General features: G+C 47.3%; 1 protein-coding gene and 1 pseudogene across 1 annotated transcript; one reads left to right on the top strand and one right to left on the bottom strand.

Annotated features, from left to right (window-relative positions):
• Positions 1-2,510: 2,510 nt before the first annotated feature.
• On the bottom strand, positions 2,511-4,301 carry Lgals7 (galectin 7). The gene is made up of 4 exons (XM_057761123.1): positions 4,287-4,301; positions 3,889-3,977; positions 3,089-3,290; positions 2,511-2,624 (listed from the first exon to the last, which is right to left on the bottom strand). The coding sequence occupies exons 1-4, from the start codon at positions 4,299-4,301 to the stop codon at positions 2,511-2,513; spliced, it is 420 nt and encodes a 139-aa protein (XP_057617106.1).
• Positions 4,300-14,683, top strand: LOC130869006 (60S acidic ribosomal protein P0-like; annotated as a pseudogene).
• The last annotated feature ends 4,282 nt before the right edge of the window (positions 14,684-18,965 follow it).

Raw genomic sequence — 18,965 nt, 5'->3', positions numbered from 1 at the left:
AACCACTGAGCCGTCCCTGCAGCCTCTTTGAGAGACATCTTTACAAAACACTTAAAATTAAGTCCGAGACACAAGTAAATAAGAATAAACTTGTTAATTCATGTTGGTGGCACACACCTTTATTCCAGGCACCCAGAGGCAAATAGATCTCTGAGTTCAAGCCCAAACTGATCTATATAGCAGGTTCCAGGCCAGCCTGGAACAATGAGACCCTGCCTCCAAAACAATAAATAAATAGTAATTCACTCGGTGAGGGCTGTGGAAGATGGCGTGGGGGGTAAGGCACCTGTGTGATGAAGCTGGATCGGAGACCTGATTTCCAGAACCCACATAAAAGCTGGGCATGTTTGGCAGGCCTCCTAGAAAAGGCAGATGGATTCAGGATCCCCAGAAGAAGCCGACTAGCCTCCCTCCCCTCAGAGAGATCGGCCAGCCAGTTTTTTTTTTTTTTCCCCTGAGATCTATTCAAGTCATAATCTGAACAATGATAGAAGAAGATTCTTTTTGTTTTGATTTTGATTTTGGGTTTCTCTGTGTAGCCGAGTGCTGGGGTTAAAGGCGTGAGTCCCACCTCCCAGCCCGAAGAAGATTCTTGACATCCATCTCAGACCTGCTTGCCTGCACACACCCGTGAACACGCACATATAGCAACACTCACTCGCACTCAGGAGGCAGAGGTAGGTGAATCTCTGTAAGTTCGAAGCCAGCCTAATCTACAGAGCGAGTTTCAGGACGACTAGAGCTGTTACACAGAGAAACCCTGACTCAAAAAACCAAAATCAAATAATTTTAAATAAAGAATCAACTCTGCTTCGGTGGACTCAGGGGTTTCCAGGGATTCTTTTCTGCCGCTAGAGGGCGCCCGTCTTTAGCTCGGCTTTCGGGTAGTCAGGGCGCGGGCAAGGCGAGGGGTCTTCAGCCGGAGGTCCCAGGACCAGAAAGCCTGGGGTGGAGGAAGAGCAAGACCCTGGGGATCCTGCCTCCAGGTCCCCACTGAGGCCACAGAGATTCAGGCGAGTTTCCTGCACTCGCGTTGATCCTGGTGGCAAGGCGCACAACGGCCGCTAGATGGGGACTGTCGTTTGTGTGCTAGGTTAGGGCACAGATCTATGGCGTGTCCCTCTGGGGGCGTGTCTCCGAAGAAAGTTCTGGAAAGAAAAGCAGCTTGGAAATCCAACCTACTGCCTACAGTGGAGGTCACGGGGAGGGCTTCTTGGTCTCTAGTGAGATACTGTCTTGGCTCCGGAACACTGCGCCTAGTGCCATCCCGACGGAGCCTGAAAACCAACCCAGGCTGCGCTAGTCACCGGGTTCCCATAAATCACTTATTTATGGCTGGGCAGGGGGTCGGGGCCGTCGGATCAGGACCACAGGATCTATGTTCAAGGGGCGCACGGCTGCGACGGGGACCCAGGCCTGCCCGTGACGCCCCGCTCAGCCCAGGGTATCATCTGCTGGAGGCACCGCGTCTGCCCCGGGGACGAGCGAGTAGCGACCTGTCCCGACGCTGGGTGAGGCTCCCAGCTGGGTGCCACCCAGCGAGATGCCCACCCCACCTGCTCAGGCGTCTCCAGGGATCCGAAAGCTTGGCATGCCCAAATAAGAGAAAGAAATTCCTCTTTTTTGAGTTTTTAATTTCATTTGTGTTTTTGGCAGAATCTCATTCTGTATCCCAGGCTTGCTGCCCACTCAGGGCGATTCCCTTGCCTCAGCCTCACAGAGTACTGAGATAGCAGGCATGAGCCACCGTGCCCAGCTTTCCTCCTTTTGCACAAGGAAGCATTTTGGTGACGTTTGTAAAGATGACAGTTTCACATAAAGGTATCGCCAAATGCCAGAAGGCTGCTGGAACACAACAGCTTGCTGTGCAGAAGGCACTTGATGCTCTTGCATTAGACCCATGTCGGGCCCCTCACAACTGCTTGTAACAACACCTCCAAGGAATCTGACACCCTTTTTACTCATGTACACGTACCCCCCCACACACACTCACAAAATTACAATATAGTTACAAAGTAATTGATGTGGTAGTGCCAGGCAAGAGAATGGCCGCAAGTTTAAGGCCACACTATATTTTTCCCCTCCTTACCTCACCCTCACCACCTGGGGGCTCCCCCAATGAAATCCCGCCGGGCTTTGGCTCAGCTACCTCCTTGCCTTGAGAGTTTGAGGGGCATCTCAGATAGGACTCCCTTTAACCTTCGGTCACTATGTTTTGGGTTTTTTTGTTGTCCAAGACAGGGTTTCTCTGTAGCTTTGGAGCCTGTCCTGGAATTAGTTCTTGTAGACCAGGCTGGCCTCGAACTCACAGAGATCCACTCGCCTCTGCCTTGGGATTAAAGGCATGCGCCGCCACCACCACCCAGCTGGGTCACTATGTTTTTCTCTGAGCCTCAGTTTCTTCCGCCATACATAAAGGACATGGACACAACCGGAAACTACAGCTACACTTTATTCGTCATCCACAACCCTCTTCTCCGAGCCTCCCCAACGACCCCGACGCCCTCGGCTCAGAAGACATTCACTGAGTGCAGCTGCACGTCTCCGCCCACTTCCACAACGCGCACATTCGCGGGTGGCATCCGGTGCTTGAAGTGGAGGTACTCACTGTCCCCGACCACTGCCTGCAGGGTGAAAGATGAAGTTAGGCCTGGATGCGGATCGCGGTCTGCGACCCTGGAAGACGCTAATCGCAGCGAGCCTCTCTCTCCTCAGAGGGTCTGTTGTCCGTTGTAATGGGACACAATGAGTTACGATCCACACGGTACAAGTGTGGGCGGCTGATGTCACGACCACTAGAGCGCGCACTGCTACGACAGCGGGGGTTGAAGGTGGTGTGGGTGATAGTGGATGTTGGTCTCAGACCAACAGGGAGGCTGGTTTGTGTTCACAACACCCTGCTAGGACACCCACCCCAAGGGCACTTGGCTCTTGATCACTCAGTCTTGTCGCCGTTAAGGGCAGGTTTGTGTCCGTGTCAGGAGCTGGGCCTCTGTTCCAGCTCCCCAAGACCTTTCCCCCCACCCTCACTGCAGCTCAGCACTCTGCTCTAGTCCTGGATCTGACCCATTCCTCTTCAAAGACGCACCTTGAAGCCGTCTTCTGTGGCTATGAGGAGCACTTCAAAGGGTTGCCCCCGTTGGAAGGGGATGCCGGAGCCCCGCTCCTCGCGGCCCCATTTGCCTTGCTCTTTAGTGTTGAAGACAACCTCGGATGTGTCGAGCCTCGGGTTAAAGTGCAGGGCGGCGTCTGCCCCCTGTTCCTCGCTGCACAGCAGGTTTATATGGAACCTGCCGGGGACAGTAGGCCTCAGAGATCAGCAACCACCATGCGCAGGTTCCCGGGCACGCCCACACCCACACAGAGTCCCTGTGTTTATAGCCAGGATCCAGTTCCAGAAGCTGGAGCTGTCCTGGCGTTCTGGTGTGATGGACAGCCTGCTGTTCCTGATTTCAGGAATCCCACCCCAGATGAGCAGGGCCAGTAGCATGAACCCCGTTATTCCTGATTACCAATTCTCCCACAAAGTCCAAGGTCCCAATTTTAATAGACCACGGGTTTGATGACCAGGTACCCTGGGCATCCAGGGTGGCATCAAGACCCAAGGCAGATTTTCAGGCTCCTGAAAAACGGGACATGGAGCTCCTAGGACTAACCAGGGACTTTTGACATTGCCCTAGGACCCTAAATTTTTAGGGAAACCTGCGCACCCACCCACGAAGGCTTGGAGGAAAATTAGTGAATACATCCAAATTAAGATAGCAACAGGGAACCAAAAGCCCCACTTGACAGAAAAGGCCCCAGGGATCCCATGTATGGTCTGTAAGAAACAGGGATCCGCTGAGCCAGGAGAGCCCCCACACTTTCCCCTGGAACCCAGGATGTTACCTGCCAGCCTGTTCTGGGACGACGCCTCGGATTCTCATGACAGTGCCGGTGCGGACACCCTGAGGCAGAGGGGTCTTGTGCTCGGTGGCCTGAAAGATTTGGGTGGGGCAGGGATGAGAACAAGTGAGACAAAGAAACAGGTGGGTCAGGAAAGGTCCGAGGACAAGAAGGGATGCAGATTAGAGAGGCAGAGACAGCATGAAGAGGGACGGACACAAAACAGTTACAAGAAGGGAAGCCAGCAGGGTACGGCCCATCAGGACCAGACCCAAGAGACAGGCCACACTCAGCTCTCCTGGTGCCTGTATTTTTGGGCTTTGACGGGGAGGTTTCAGCAAGGCCAGGCCTCCTGATCTGTCCCACCCCGGTCCCAGCTCCCCCAGTCTCAGAACACTTACGGGGCTCGCGGACATGGCTGGTACAGTAATATGGAAGCGATGAGGCCGGGAGCCGCAGGAGGAGGCCTTAAGTAAAGGGTGCAGCTCCACCCTTCCCACCCAACACCCACACCTGGCACAGACCCCGGCCCTAAGGGCAAATCTGTTAAGACTGGGCCAGTCTCCTCCTGCCTTGCCCCCACAGCAACTGGGGGTGCGGCTGTCTTCCCCTTTCCTAGGCTTGTAGAATAGGGATATCCTTCAGCACCAAGACTGGAGAGGTTCTCTCTCTACCCCCTCCCTCCACTGCCCCAACCGGCCCGGGGACCACTCTGGATCCAGAGAGACTCATCAGCCACAACCGCCACCAGCTCTTTCCCAGAGGGAGCCTCCTCCCAAGAGCCAGGCTGTTCTGCTTGGCCCAGCCCAACTCTACCTCTGGCAGACATAATAGCTCAATGGTATTTATTGGGGGCCCCAGGAAACCCATCATTCCTTCTTGTCATATGCCAGGCCGAGGTTACCAGAGTGTTATGTCTGGCACATTGGAAGGGCCTGGTGGTAGAGGGTGAAATGAAGAAGGCACACTTAGCAGTGACCTTGCCTAGGCTTCTGGGTGTCCAGATGTGTGTGTCAGCATCCCTGAAGCCACCAGGATACACGAAGAGCAGCCTCCCCAAAATATTAACATACAAAGGACTGAGCTGGAGGGATCAATTTTCCCAAAGATCAAACTGCCACAGGCGTTTTGTGGCCCCCTCCCTGTGGTTCTGCCCTGGGTCTCCATCCCTGACGGCACATCCATCCTTTTCCTGTCAAGTCTCCAGCAGAGACTTCTGACCTGAGCCCATCTTCCCACCCAGTTAGGGTGAGATGGGATAGGGTTGGTGGGTGTCCCAGCTCCGGTCACCACCCAGATAAAGTAAGCACAACTAGGACACTGTGAAGAGCCCGGGTTTCAGTCGCCAGGACTCTAGAGAAAGTGCGGGGGAAATCAGAAGGAATAGAAAAGGAAGTTTCTAGAAGGCAAGCAGAAGAGGGTGGAAGAGCAGACCAGTTACCACTCCTAACAGCCCAGCAGCCTTCCTGGAAGATCTTCCCCATCCCTACCCCCCCTCCTCTGCCCCACCCACCAGGTGGTAGAGCCCTGGGCCGGATGCACACTGGGAATAGAAAGCTGGGTGGGGACTGCTTCCTCTCTGTTCCTCTGTCCCAGTATCCAGATTCCCATCCCTAGAACACACATCAAGGACTCCCACGTGGAGGTCCAGAGGGGGAGCAGAAGATTTGAGAAAAAGTGGGGAGCTGCAGTGCTAGGGAACAGCACCCCTCTTTTTGTGTAGGAGAAAACAGACTTGAGCTGGGTGTGATGACCCACACCTGGAAATCAGCACTTGGAGGTGGAGGCAGGAGAATCAGCTCAAGGTCATCCCTGACTTCACACTGAGTTTGAAGCCAGGGCTGCACACCACTGTCTCAAAAAACAGCAACTGCCGAGCTTGGTGGCGAACGTCCCCATCTCAGCACCTGGGAGGCAGAGGCAGGTAGATCTCTAGGAGTTAGAGACCAGCCTATTCTACATATATCTCGAGCTCCGAGATAGTCAGGGCTACATAGAGGGACCCTGTCACAAAAAGCAAAACAACAACCCAAACGGACAGCGGCTGGAGGGATGGCCTCGGTGGTTAAGATCATGGCTGCTCTTGCAGAGAACCCTAGCTCAGTTCCCCGCACCCTCATCAGGGGTCTCTTCATTGCTTAAAACTCCAGGGATCGGACGCCCTCTTCTGGCCTCTTCAGGTACCCACACACATGTGGCACACACACATATACACAATTTAAATTTAAAAGCAAACCTTGGGTTAGAGAGGAACATCTTAGAGCAGGTTTTGAAGGCTTTACATTGGGATTCTACCTGACAGGGACACACCAGAGGGCTGACCCAGAGGACATCGGGTTTCACGTTGCAGCCCCCTCTGCTTGTCACACTTAGGCCGAAAATTGTGGCCCCTATTATTCTAACATCACGCTCTGCGTAAACCACTGTCTGACACTCGTCTGAACCTCGCTTCGTTATTACTGGTTCCCACGGACTGGCTCTCATTTCTGCATCAGCGCTGGATCCGAGTTCATGCGCAGCTCTTCGCAGGTCTGGGCTTGTCCTCAGTGATTGGCCAAACGCTTGCGTTCAACCCTTTATCAGTTCCTATATCTGCCTCCTGTCTGGGAACGGAGAAGTGCTGAGTCCCTGACTGACTCCTCTTTGTATCAATGATCTTTGTTATAAGCTCTGAATAATATCCCCTTAAACATATTTTTTCATTTCTAATTCATTAGTGAATGTATTATTTCCTATGACTCATTTTTACAGAAACATGCTATGGATTAAGAAAGATTTTAACAGAATAGGTCCTTGAGGGTTTTTTCGGAGGGGAGGTTGCTGTTGTTGTTTTGTTTTGTTTTGTTTTTAAGATAAATTTTATATAGCCCAGGCTACCCTTGAACTTAATTAACCAAGGATGGCCTTGAACTCTTGATCCTCTCTACCTCTCAAGTGCTGGGCATGTGCCACCACAACTGGTCTATGCAATGCTGGGGGTTGAACCCAGAGTTTTGTCTTTGCTAGACAGGCACCCTACCAACTGAGCCACATCCCCAGCTCTGCTGTGGGAACTTAAAACCCAAGACAACCCAGGACGTCATCAACGTCAGTCTGTTGGAATTTTTATTATTTTTTTGTACACAGTGAAAATAATGAAGTGAAGCTGAGGCAGTCTTGTAGCCCTGTCTTGAAAACAAATCAAAAAACAATCCACCACCAACAAGCAACCAACCCCCCCAAAAAAGGAAGAAGAATAAAGAAATAATAGAATGAGAAGATAATAATATTTATGATTTGATGAAAATCTAAACTTTAAAGATTTTATTTTGACTTAAGTGTATGTCTGAGGTGGAGTATGTGCATGTGAGCGTAGTGCCTGGGACAACTAAAAGAGTGGTGTAGCCGGGCGGCGGTGGCGCACGCCCTTAATCCCAGCACTCAGGAGGCAGAGGCAGGCGGATCTCAGTGAATTCATATATTTGAATATATGTTTAAATACGAACTTTCAGTCTATCTAACGTTATTATATGTATATTTGCAGGGCTGAGTGTTTGGCACTGGAGGACTAACCATGCGCTCTTTCCGAAAGAAGATGCCGCTTCCCCTCTTCACTTTCTTCAGTTGCCTGCAGTTGTCAGTAGGGCTGACGCCTTGTGGACCTTCCCCATCTACTTTGGCTTGTCTGTTAGTGTTGCCTTTGTTCAGCTCATAGTTCGGTGGTCACGTTGATAAGATGCTGTGGGAACTCCTTCAGCCAATAGCCTTTACCATATCAGCCCACTTGGGCGTGGTATAAACGCAGTCGTAAAGCCTGGGGGGGGGGGGCGCTCTTGGCTGCTGGATTCGATTCCAGTTCCCAGTGCTCACAGAGGACTGTGGATCGCTGCCTTTTCTGTGAGTTCACCACCTAAATAAATAAACCTTTATTGTACTCTGTTCTGGGATAGTATGGGACTATTTTATTATAAATTGCAACAGATTGGCATGGGGTGACTAAATCCACATAAAACCTGAGAGAGCCTGGTCTACAAGAGCTAGTTCCAGGACAGGCTCCAAAGCTGCTGAGAAACCCTGTCTCAAAAAACAAAAAACAAACAAACAAACAAAAAAAAAACCCTGAGAGCTTGGAAAGGAATTCTAGACACCAAAGAACAGAGTTTAGTGCAGCTTCTTGGTAGCCGCTTTTTTTTCCCAGGTGGGCTCTGTTTGCGGGAGGTGAGCAGAGGCGCTGGGCTCCTTTAAGAAAGGTTTCCTGACTCAGCATTGGCAGAGAAGGCTGTGCAGCTTCTTAGGGGAGAACTTCCTGCATCGTGCTGGCACAGAAGGCTCTGGCTCCTTCGGGAGGTCTGGCTACAGGACATTTGAATGGGGTTTGTGAGCGGAGGGCTACAGGTTGATTGATGGCAAAGTGGACCCACCCTATCCCTGGAGCTGGGCAGAGAGCTTGGCTTGTAGAGCTGGCGGTAAATGTAACTCCGCCATGTTGGACTGGGCAAAGCCAAAAGGCAAAGCAGCCTTGGTCCTAGCCACCACCTATAAATGGCGTCCACACATTTGGGACTAACCCGCATGGCCAGCCACACGCTTTGGTCCCAGTGCTTGTGTGCCTGCTCAGGGTTAGGAGGACAGTAGCTGAGAGCATGCCTGCTGCTCAGCAGCCCCACCAGGGCAAGCAGCTGGATACAGGCAGGAAAGCATGGCAGATTCCCACCGCCAGACACGGAGACATTTCCAGGCCACACAGCATGCTGCATGGCAGATTAAGCTTTTACTCAGATGAAAAGAGTTTATATGCTGCACGGGGCTTCCCAGAGTTGAGGTGGAGACCATGACTCCCACCCAGCAGTCCCAGAGTTGGCAATAAATGTACCTCCACCATATTGAAAGGCCAAGAGAGGTGGAGCCAGCATCCAGGGCTGCCACAACCACACTGCATGCCATTTTAAAATGCTCCTTGTCAAAAAAGAATTTCAAATATACAATAGGACAGATTCAGACATAAAAGACCTCTAAATGAGACACAGTGTGTTTAAAAAATGTACATGGGCTTGGGAGAGAGAGGAAAAAGAGTATAGACAGTTATTAAAAAGACAGACATAGATTAAAGGAGTAAAGTAAATATAATAAAATAAATATTAAAAAGTAAGAGTAAAAAGGAAGCCACGTAAAGATGGAAAATACACAGAGTCTGGATTATGAATATTATTGTGTTTTCTTTAAATGTTTTTACTATGAATGAGCTAAGTACAGAGAGACATTTCAATGTATGGGCTGCAAAGTTAAACCTATACACACACACACACATTTTAAGGGTATCTTGACTTCAAAATTGGGGTCTAAGGATTTGTTGCTTTGGAAAAGAGGTTCTGCTTTTGTTTCCACAGAGGATAGAAAGCTGTGGATTCCTTCCAGGCTAATGAAGTTTGATCAAATAAGAGTCCCTGAAGCAATGGCCCAGATAGCCCAACATCCATGACAGCTTCAGGACTGTTGGCTGAGATGGACCCACCACACAGGATGCCCCATGAAAGACCTGATTAACAGCATCCCCAATCAGCAGGAAGTAGTCTAGAGAACAATGCTCGAATTCCCTAGATGATTGTTTATACATGTTTGTTTTCACTTAAAGGAGATATGATATAGAGAATGGATACTTTGCATTGATATGGATCTTGGACTATTGATACAATTTTAAGGTCAATTTTGTTATATGTATTTCTGCTCTTGTTTAAGGTATTATGTTTGTGCAGCTCATCTAAAAATGTAATATATAGTTAAAAAGTACAGATTAATAGATAGTCCTTTAGAACAGTCAAGCTTGTAGTCATGTTAGTTAGGTTTTCTAGATGTACAGAGATATATTTCAAATGGATAGGTATTTTTTAAAATCTTTCAAAGACATACAGAATATGGCATTTAAAATATTTTAAGAACTTAGACTTTTCTCGACAGTGAGACATGTTTGCTTCTGGCAGCACCAATTACTTTAGAGAGGTTGCTGGGCATTGAAGAAACTCACTATGGAGTTTGCTTTCAGTGTGACATGGCTAGTCATTTGGGCAAGAAACTGCTCTTTCCAGGACTGCTTGATGGTGTGCTGTATAAACTGGACATGCAGGACCCGCAGAAAAATGACTGCTGAAGTTGCCTAAAGAAGGTGAGACAGTCCTTCAGGGTTCCTGTTTCATGAAAGAGTCTGCCAGACATTCTGCAGGACACAGAAAAAAGTGACTGACAAACTGCCAATATAGGCAAAACTGTCTTTGAAATTCCCTGCTTCATGGAAAAGTCTGCTGGATGCTATGGGCCTGTAGGCTGAAGATGGATGCCCCAATGTTACAGAAAAACTTTGGGTGACTGTCCAAGCAGCAAGATGTCTCTGTCAATTATAGAGTTTTGGAAGTTGCTTACAATATACTTCCTGTTTACTTAGGTAATAGTATATCCTTCTGAGCCTTTGATGAAGCTGAAAAAAGATAGTTATAATTATAAAAGATAGATTAGATATACAACTTTAGACTCACAAAGATAGGATAGATGATGATAGAGTATCTTTTTAATTTGTCAAATGGAAATGGACTAAATACTGTAACTATAATTCTTGCTTGAGAACTATTTTTGTTGTATGTAATCTTGCTATGTTAAAGTTTAAACCTTCCTTTTAATTAGACAGAAAAGGGGAGGTGATGTGGGACTCCTCTTCGTATGCTGTGAATATATTTTATTATCAGTGGTTAATAAAGCAGCTGCCATGGGCCTCTGGAAGGGCAGAATAAAGCTAGGTGGGGAATCTGAACAAAAATATAAAGTAGGCAGAGTCAGAGAGACGCCATGTAGCTGCTGAAGGAGAAAGACGCCCACAGGAACCTTACCTTACCAGTAGGCCTCATGGTAATTCACAGACTAATAGAAATTGGTTAATTTAAGATGTAAGAGTTAGCTAGAAATATGTCTAAGCTATTGGCCAAACAGTATTGTAATTAAATCAGTTTCTGTGTAATTATTTTAGGTCTGGGCGGCTAGGAATGAATAAGCAATCTCCCTGGTCTTCTGGCCCTTACAATCTTTCCACCTCTTTTTTGCAATGTTCCCTGAGCCTTAGGTGCTGGAGTGTTTTTGTGTCTGCTGGGACTGGGCTCCACAAGTGTGCGTTTTGACTGGCTGTGGTTTCCTGTAGTGATTTCTCTCTGTTGCAAAGAGAAGTTTCCTTGATGAGGGGTGAAGACCACATTCTCTGTGGGAATAAGGAAAATGTTTATAGATTGTTGTTAGGGATTATGTTGGTTTAGTAAATTAGTGGTTGTAGATTCCCCTCCAATAACCATGAAATCACTAGCACTGAAAAATTAGCTAGGTTTCTAGTACCAGGCACGGTTCCCTCCTGTTGAGCAGGTCTTAAATCCAATTAGAGAGCTGTTGGTTACAACCAGGGTGTGTGTGCCACTACTGAGCCCTTAGGATTACTGTGTGAGGCTGGTTGTTGATGTGGCCTATAGGTGCTATAGCTGGGTAGGACTGTGACCCAAAGTTTTAAGACAAAGGAGACAGAAAAAAGTGAGGTAGGGATGCCAGTTACTTTGTGAGTCCAAGGGATGAATGCCAGGTGTGGTGGCATGTGGCTAAAATCCCAGTCTTCTAGAGCAGAAGTAGGGGGTCACAGATTTGGATTATGTGAGATCTTCTTTCTCATACACACACAGAGACACCTCAGAAAGGTAATAGAAAAGAAAAGAGAGGGAGAGAGCGGAGGAGAGAGAGAGAGAGAGAGAGAGAGAGAGAGAGAGAGAGAGAGAGAGAGAGAGAAGAATTGTGTGGGAGTGAGCTGTTTGACAATATGACCGCTTGTCCCTCAAGGGCTACCTACTGTCCTCAGTGGGTAGCTCACAAGAGTCAACAATGTGACTTGGACTTTGAGCTCTCAAACTATGAGATAATTAAATCTTTTTGCTTTATAAGGCAGCCTGCTATAATACTAAAACTTCACAGACTGATTCAGATGTTATTTCCTGGAAGGAATAGAGTAAGGGGGGAAGGGAATGAATTGAGCACCAGATGAAAAGTAACTTCTTAGGCCTGAGAACCTTAATCCTGAGCAGAAAGAAACACTCACTGAACCAAGAACTTCCAAACTGGGAGGAATCCACAGCACCAGATACCTCTGAAAACAGGCCCGAAACAGGTGGCTGGGCAGGGAGGAGTGGCAAAGGAAATCCTCAGGGTGATGGTAAAGGGAGTTTCTGGATAGCAGCATCCTCTGGGTTCCAACCTGCTGCTCACCCATAGGAAATGGAAGGCAGATAGAAGGGACAGCTAGCCTGAGAGCGCCATGTAGGTGAAATTGACATAACCCTTGACTTGTTTCAACACACTGAGAAAACCAAAGGGTTCAGTCTAACATACAGAGAAACTGAGGGCACCCAACGGTAATCAAATCGCCATGGTGGCCAAGAAGCATAGTAAATTATGCAAGGAGACATCCCCACAAATACACCCCAGGGATGAGTGGAAAAGGATGCTACATTGTCCCAGTAATACCAACACCAAATACTCAGCCAAACAAAATTACTTGGTGTATCTATTCTAGACAGTCCTGGGTGGGGCAAGAGCCCATAAGAAACAGAATGGGAGGTTACATCACCTAACAGTTAAGCAAAGAGAAAGTAAAGGACTGGAGACCTGGCTCACTGGTTAAGAGAGCTTGCTGCTTTTTGTTTTATGTTTGTTTGTTTGTTTGTTTGTTTGTTTTGGTTTTTCGAGACAGGGTTCCTCTGTAGCTTTGGAGCCTGTCCTGGAACTAGCTCTTGTAGACCAGGCTGGCCTCAAACTCACAGATATCTGCCTGTCTCTGCCTCCCGAGTCTATGTTAAACAACCGATAATGTGATTCATCCCTCAGAGAGGCTAATTCTCCTTCTCCCAGCAGTGCCTGTCCTTTCTAGAGGTGCCCATGCAATTTTCTCTTTCCATGTTGACATACCTACTGATATTGCCGTTGTTCCAATCTTGCCTACGCAGCCATTTGTAGGAGACAGTGTTTTCACAGCAGACTTCCTAGTACTCTGACCTTACAAACCTTCCTCCCCTCTTCCGTGACACGTTATCTAGTATACCCTGAAAGCTAGGCAAGGGTTCACATGCCTATAATTCCAGTTAATAGGGACGCTGGAGAGGAAAGAGCCATTGAGTTCATAAGTTCAGCAGCCGTATGACAACGTGGCTCTCTTAAAAAAAAAAAAAAAAAAAAAAAAAAAAACAAAACAAAACAAAACAAAAAACACTAGCCAGGAGTGATGCTAACCACCTGTAATTCTAACCCTCCAGAAGTGTCCAAGGCCAGCCTCTCTCGACAGGCATCCTCATTACAATGACGTCATCTTTAAAACTGTGTGACAATCCTTGACACACTACTGTGATGTCCTGGGAAGACAGGGCAACCTACATCCTCAGCATCACCCTGTGGGATAGTCCTTTACATATGTCGCTGTGATTGGTTTACTAAAGAATCTGACTGACCAATAGCTGGGCGGGAGAGCCAGACTAGGGGGCACCCTGGGAGAAAGAAGGACGGAGTCTGGAGTAATGAGTAGACATAGAGAGAAGCAAGATGGACAAGCTGTACTAAGAAAAGGTACACGTGGCAAAGTGTAGATAAAAATATGGGTTAATTAAAAATGTAAATTAAGCAGGGCAGTAATGGCACTTGCCTTTAATCCCAGCACTTGGGAGACAGAGGTAGGAGGATCCTTGTGAGTTCGAGGTCAGCCTGGTCTACAAAGCAAGTTCCAGGACAGCCAGTGTTGTTACATAGAGAAACCCTGTCTTGGGGGGAGGGAGGAGAGAGATCATTCAACTTTTGGATGATTACTCAAAATGCTTCACTGTGGAGGCAGACAATGTGGCCTCCAAGCAGGTCCACAGCAGATCCACACGTCCCTGCAAGAGATGCAGGTCCATACGAGATCCACACATGGCTGCGAGGGAAGCGGGTCCGCACGAGATCCACGCGTCCCTGCGAGGGAAGGCTGTGGGGTTGATGGGCAAGAATACCAGGATGCACAAGGCCATCCAAGTCATCTGGAAAACCCAGCTCTGGAGAAACTGCTGCCTCATTCCAGAGGAATGTGGTCTTGGTGTTCACCAGGGAGGACCTCACTGAGATTAGGGACATGCTGCTGGTCAAGCTGGGCCATCGCCCTGTGTGAGGTCACTGTGCCAGCCCAGAACACTGGTCTGAAGCCGGAGAAGTCCTCTTTCTCCCAAGCTTTAGGCATGCTAAGATCTCCGGAGTACCACTGCAATTCTACCTGATGGACAGATGATAAAAGTGAAGACAAAGGAGCCGGTGAAGCCACACTGCTGAACATGGTGAACATCCCCTGCCCCACTTCGGGCCCGTCATCCAGCAGGTGTTTGAGAAAGGCAGCATTCACAACCCAGAGGTGCTTGACCCCACCGAGCCCACTCTGCATTCTCACTTCCGAGAGGGTGTCGCAAATGTTGCCAGCGTTTGTCTGCAAACTGGGTGCCCGACTGTTGCCTCGGTGCCACACTTGGTCATCAACGGATACAAGCGGGTCCTGGCTTTGCCTGTGGAGACTGAGTACACCTTCACGCTTGCTGGAAAGGTTCGGGCCTTCCTGGCTGATCCATCTGCATTTGTGGCTGCTGCCTCAGCGGCTGCTGCTGCCATCCTTGCTGCTCCTGCTGCTGCCCCAGCCAAGGCGGAAGCTCTGAAGCCAGGGAGAACAGCCAGGATGACACAGCAAGACCTGTGTCTCAAAAATAACGAGATCTCTAGCAGTGCTGTGTGTCTATAATCCCAGTACTTGGCTGGTGGAAGCAGGATTAGGAGCTCAAGGCCAACCTGGGCTAAATAACAAGTTTGAGGGCAGCCCAGGCTATGTGACAAACCAACAAACCAACCAGAAATAAAATTTTTTACAGAACTCTCACATAAAATATTAATTAATAGTCGCCCATGGTGGTAGCGCATGCCCTTAATCCCAGCACTCAGGAGACAGAGACAGGTGGATGTGTGAGTTCAAGGCCAGCCCAGTCTACAAGTGAGATTCAGGACAGGCTCAAAGCTACAGAGAAACCCTGTCTCAATAAAAACCAAAAAAAAAAAGAAAAAAAGAAAGAAAGAAAAGAAAAGAAAATTAAAAATATCACGGTCATACTATAATTATGAGGAAATATGGATGGTACAGTTATAAATTCCATTCTTTTTTTTTTTTTCAAGACAGGGTTTCTCTGTAGCTTTGGAGCCTGTCCTGTAACAAGCTCTTGTAGACCAGATGGCCTCAAACTCACAGAGATCGGCCTGCCTCTGCCTCCCAAGTGCTGGGATTAAAGGCTTACAACACCACCGCCTGGCTTCCATTTCCTTTTTAAAACATTTTGTTTTGTGTGTGTGTGTGTGTGTGTCTGAGTGTGCATGCACAAACTCCTTCAAACACGCATGTGGAGGCCAGAGACCTTGAGTGTACTTACTTGGGAACCCTGGTTTTGAGATGGTTCACAGGTTAAGAAATATCTGTTGGCGGGTCCCTCCTGTCCCTGTCTCCCCAGGGCTGCTGGGGTTACTACAAGCATATGCCTTCACATGCCTAGCCTAGCTTTTTTTTTTTTAGGTAGGATTTCTCTATGTAACCCTGGCTGTCCTGAAACACCATTTACAAACCAGGATGACCTCAGACTCAGAGATCCGCCTGCCTGGAATGGAACTCTCTGCCTCAAACTCAGAAAATTTACCTGCCTCCCCCTCTCAAGTGCTGGTATTGAAGACGTATACCACCATACCTTTTGGATGAATGTTCTTTGGGTATTGAGCGCAAGTCCTTTGCTCACTCAGCAATCATTCTGCTGAGACACCTCATCCCCTTCTTGGACATTTTTATTACCATAAAAGGAGGCTTCTATTCAAACCAACTTTACTAGTTCACTCATAAGAGAAGGGGATCACAGAAATGTAGTATGACTTCCCAAAATAGGCCAGAAAAGATGAAGTAGATCTCCCCTGGGAGACTTATGAGGAACTTGTTTGCCGACTCCCTTGCAGCTAGACTAACTCGACCAGGTGCAAGGGAGGCAGTGTGTGCAGGCATGGGAACGTATGGATGGAGATGGTGTTTCCCCAACTGTAGCGAAAGATTCCACAGAGCAGTGCATGTGGCTTGAAATCTGGAGTCTTGGGCTTTCGACTACCTTTTGTGATGGCTACCTTTTGTTTGAAGCATTCAGTCTTTCTTTTCCTGTGAGTGGGGATTTTGAGATGGGGTTTCTCTGTGTAGCCCTGCATGTAGCTCTGTAGACCAGGCTGGCCTTGAACTCACAGAGATTCACCCGCCTCTGCATCAAGCGCTGGAATTAAAGGTGTGTGCATCAACGCCACCCAGCTGAAGTGTTTGATTCTTATCAGAATTCTTCCGGAAGTTCTTCAGAGCCTTTGCAAAATTAAGCTAGTTATGAGAAGACTTGACACACCAGGTCTCATGGTTGAGGATTGCTTAGGCAAATGGCTTCTTCAAACAAGTCCAGATAAGAGGTTTTGATATGCATAAATTAACTCGCTAAAAGTTGTAAATAACATAACAATAATAAAAGGGCTTTTGTGAAGCAATGGGCAGTCAGTTCACCAGCTGATTCACCCTGCTGCCTTGCTAAGCCCAAATTCATCCTGAAGTGACCCAATTCCTCATGAACCCATGTAAAACAGAACACCAACACTGGCATCCAGCGTCATGGGTTTGGGAGAAAGAAGTGATCAGGACACCAGGACTGGAGGTAAAAAGCATGTTCTCGCTCACGGGTAAGAGGACTCCAGGCTTCTGCAGAGTCGTGGGGAATTTAAACTCCCCATTTCAGGAGCAACAAAAAGTACAGTTGCTAAAATGCTTGTCAAAAGGAAAAGCACTAACTGCACAATTATTGTAAATATTAAAGATACAAATAGAGTGGTTTCTGATAAATCAAGGGAAAAGGCCCTTCCCAGTGGAAAAGGGGGAAGTATTTAATCAAGAAAAAAAGGATTTTCAGGTTGAAGAAGGAAAAGTGTCAAATCAAAACCTACAAATAAAAAGGCCCAAGAAATATATATTTAAAAAAAAAAAAGGAAAGAAAGAAGCCTCTTTCTGGTAGAGGGAAGAAAAAGGCTCTTTCTAATAAAAAAAAAAAGAAAAAATTAACACTAGCTGGAACTCAGAGCTCGCTGCACGCTGCCTGTCGTCTCAGTCACGGGCCTCCCAGTGCAGAGCAACAGCGACTCCCGAATTCCAGAGCAGATGGGCGGGGCTCCAAGGTTGCCGCAGGAGATGGCATGGCGGCCCAGAACATAGCATCTTCTTGTCTGCTTGTTGGCTTGATTTTGGTTTAAATGTTTATTTTTCCTTGCCGGGGTGGAGGGGACTCATTATCAATGGTCTTTCATGAGAGAAAAATTAAAACAAACCCAAGATCTGCTAAGACAGTCGCAATCAGAGATAAGCACTAAGCCAACTCTGTTTGACTTTCCAGAGGGGTTAGTCATTCGTCGTATGGAGGGTGTCCTCTTCTAGTGATCGTCTGAGCACTGCTTACAGGATTCTCTAACTTTCATAGTAAATGAACTGAGAGCAAATTTTTACCTATACCATTGAGTGTGCTCTCGTCTGTTTATCATTACTAAGAATTTGGCTCTGCTCTTGGTTAAATTCTATAAAAATTTAACACCTAAAACAGAGCAGGTTGTTAGCGTGTTAAATAATGCGGCTGCTAAGGAGGGAGCACATAGAAATAATGTCTTACTGCTAACGAGCCCACAAAAACTATTTTTCCACTAAATAAAATACAGGTAAATTGTTCCACACAGCTAGTAATTGACAGGCCGCATTAACAGGTCACCGGGATATTCTATAAAAAGGACCTCATTTCAAGACTCCATAAAGTACTCCGTGGGTGTCGCCTAATGTTACCTCTTAAAATCCTACAGATATTTTTACTTTTGAGACAGGGTTTCTCTGTGTAACCCTGGCTGTCCTGGAACTCGCTTTGTAGGCCAGGCTGGCATCAAACTCACAGAGATCCACCTGCTTCTGCCTACTGAGTGCTGAGATTAAAGGTGTGCGCCCACTGCCCAGCCCAGAGATTGTTTTTAATTCTTTTATAGATGGTTCTTAAAAAGGACAAAGAACAGCTTACACACAGATTCCACATGCTCCACAAAAAGATTGTAGCCACTCCGGGTCATGCAGCTCAACAGTCTAAACTCGCTGTAATCAGTCAGCTTTTATTAGATGGTTCTCGGCCAGTGAACACTTTAACTGACTCTGCTGTTTATTTAAATTTGGATGATGGTTTATTGGATAGACTGAGAAGAATCAGAGTTTTATGGTCGTAACGGACAGCTTTGAAACCCCGGTTAGCACATTAACGTGCATATACTAAAGGAGAACTCAGCCTCAGTGTTGGAGATTTAAAGCTGCTTTAGAACCGGCAATGGGCAAACGTCTAACATTATCTCCACAAATTCCTTGTTACAAAATAGCACTGGGAGGAAAGTCCTCTTCCCTCAGGGACAGCAGGAATAATTTGGGGAAGAAGTAGTTTAACATCTCCAGGATTTTTGTACACCTAGGAATTATGGATGAAGATTCCAAAGAAGCAATTAAATTTACGCCTTATGTAAAAAGGACTATACAGAGAGAAGCTGGCAACAGAACTGCTCAGTTGTTATGACTCTCAGATCTTAAAGGCAAAGCAGCTCCAACGTGTAGGATGGGAGGGTTTGGAAATACTAAGGAGGAAAAAAAGTGTTTTGGCAAACTGTTATTAACCATGAGAGGCCAAAGATAATTACAAGTAAATGACATTGAGGTTGAAAGTTTGATGGACACTGGAGCTATAATTTCTCAAGAATCTTGGAATCCCAGCTGGCCTTTACAAGACGTTGCCACTCAGTTTTTAGGTATTGGGACATTATTTCAGATGAAACAAAGTATAGAATGGATTAAATGTGTAGGACCGGAAGGACACGTGGAAATATTAAAGCCTAAGGTGGCTGACAATAGCCATGAATTCATAGGGAAAAAATTTATTACAACAGTGAGGAACTCTAATTAA

Source organism: Chionomys nivalis, chromosome 2 (assembly GCF_950005125.1).
Source record: "Chionomys nivalis chromosome 2, mChiNiv1.1, whole genome shotgun sequence".
Classification (NCBI taxonomy): Eukaryota; Metazoa; Chordata; class Mammalia; order Rodentia; family Cricetidae; genus Chionomys; species Chionomys nivalis.
This window is presented reverse-complemented; position numbering and strand designations above follow the sequence as displayed.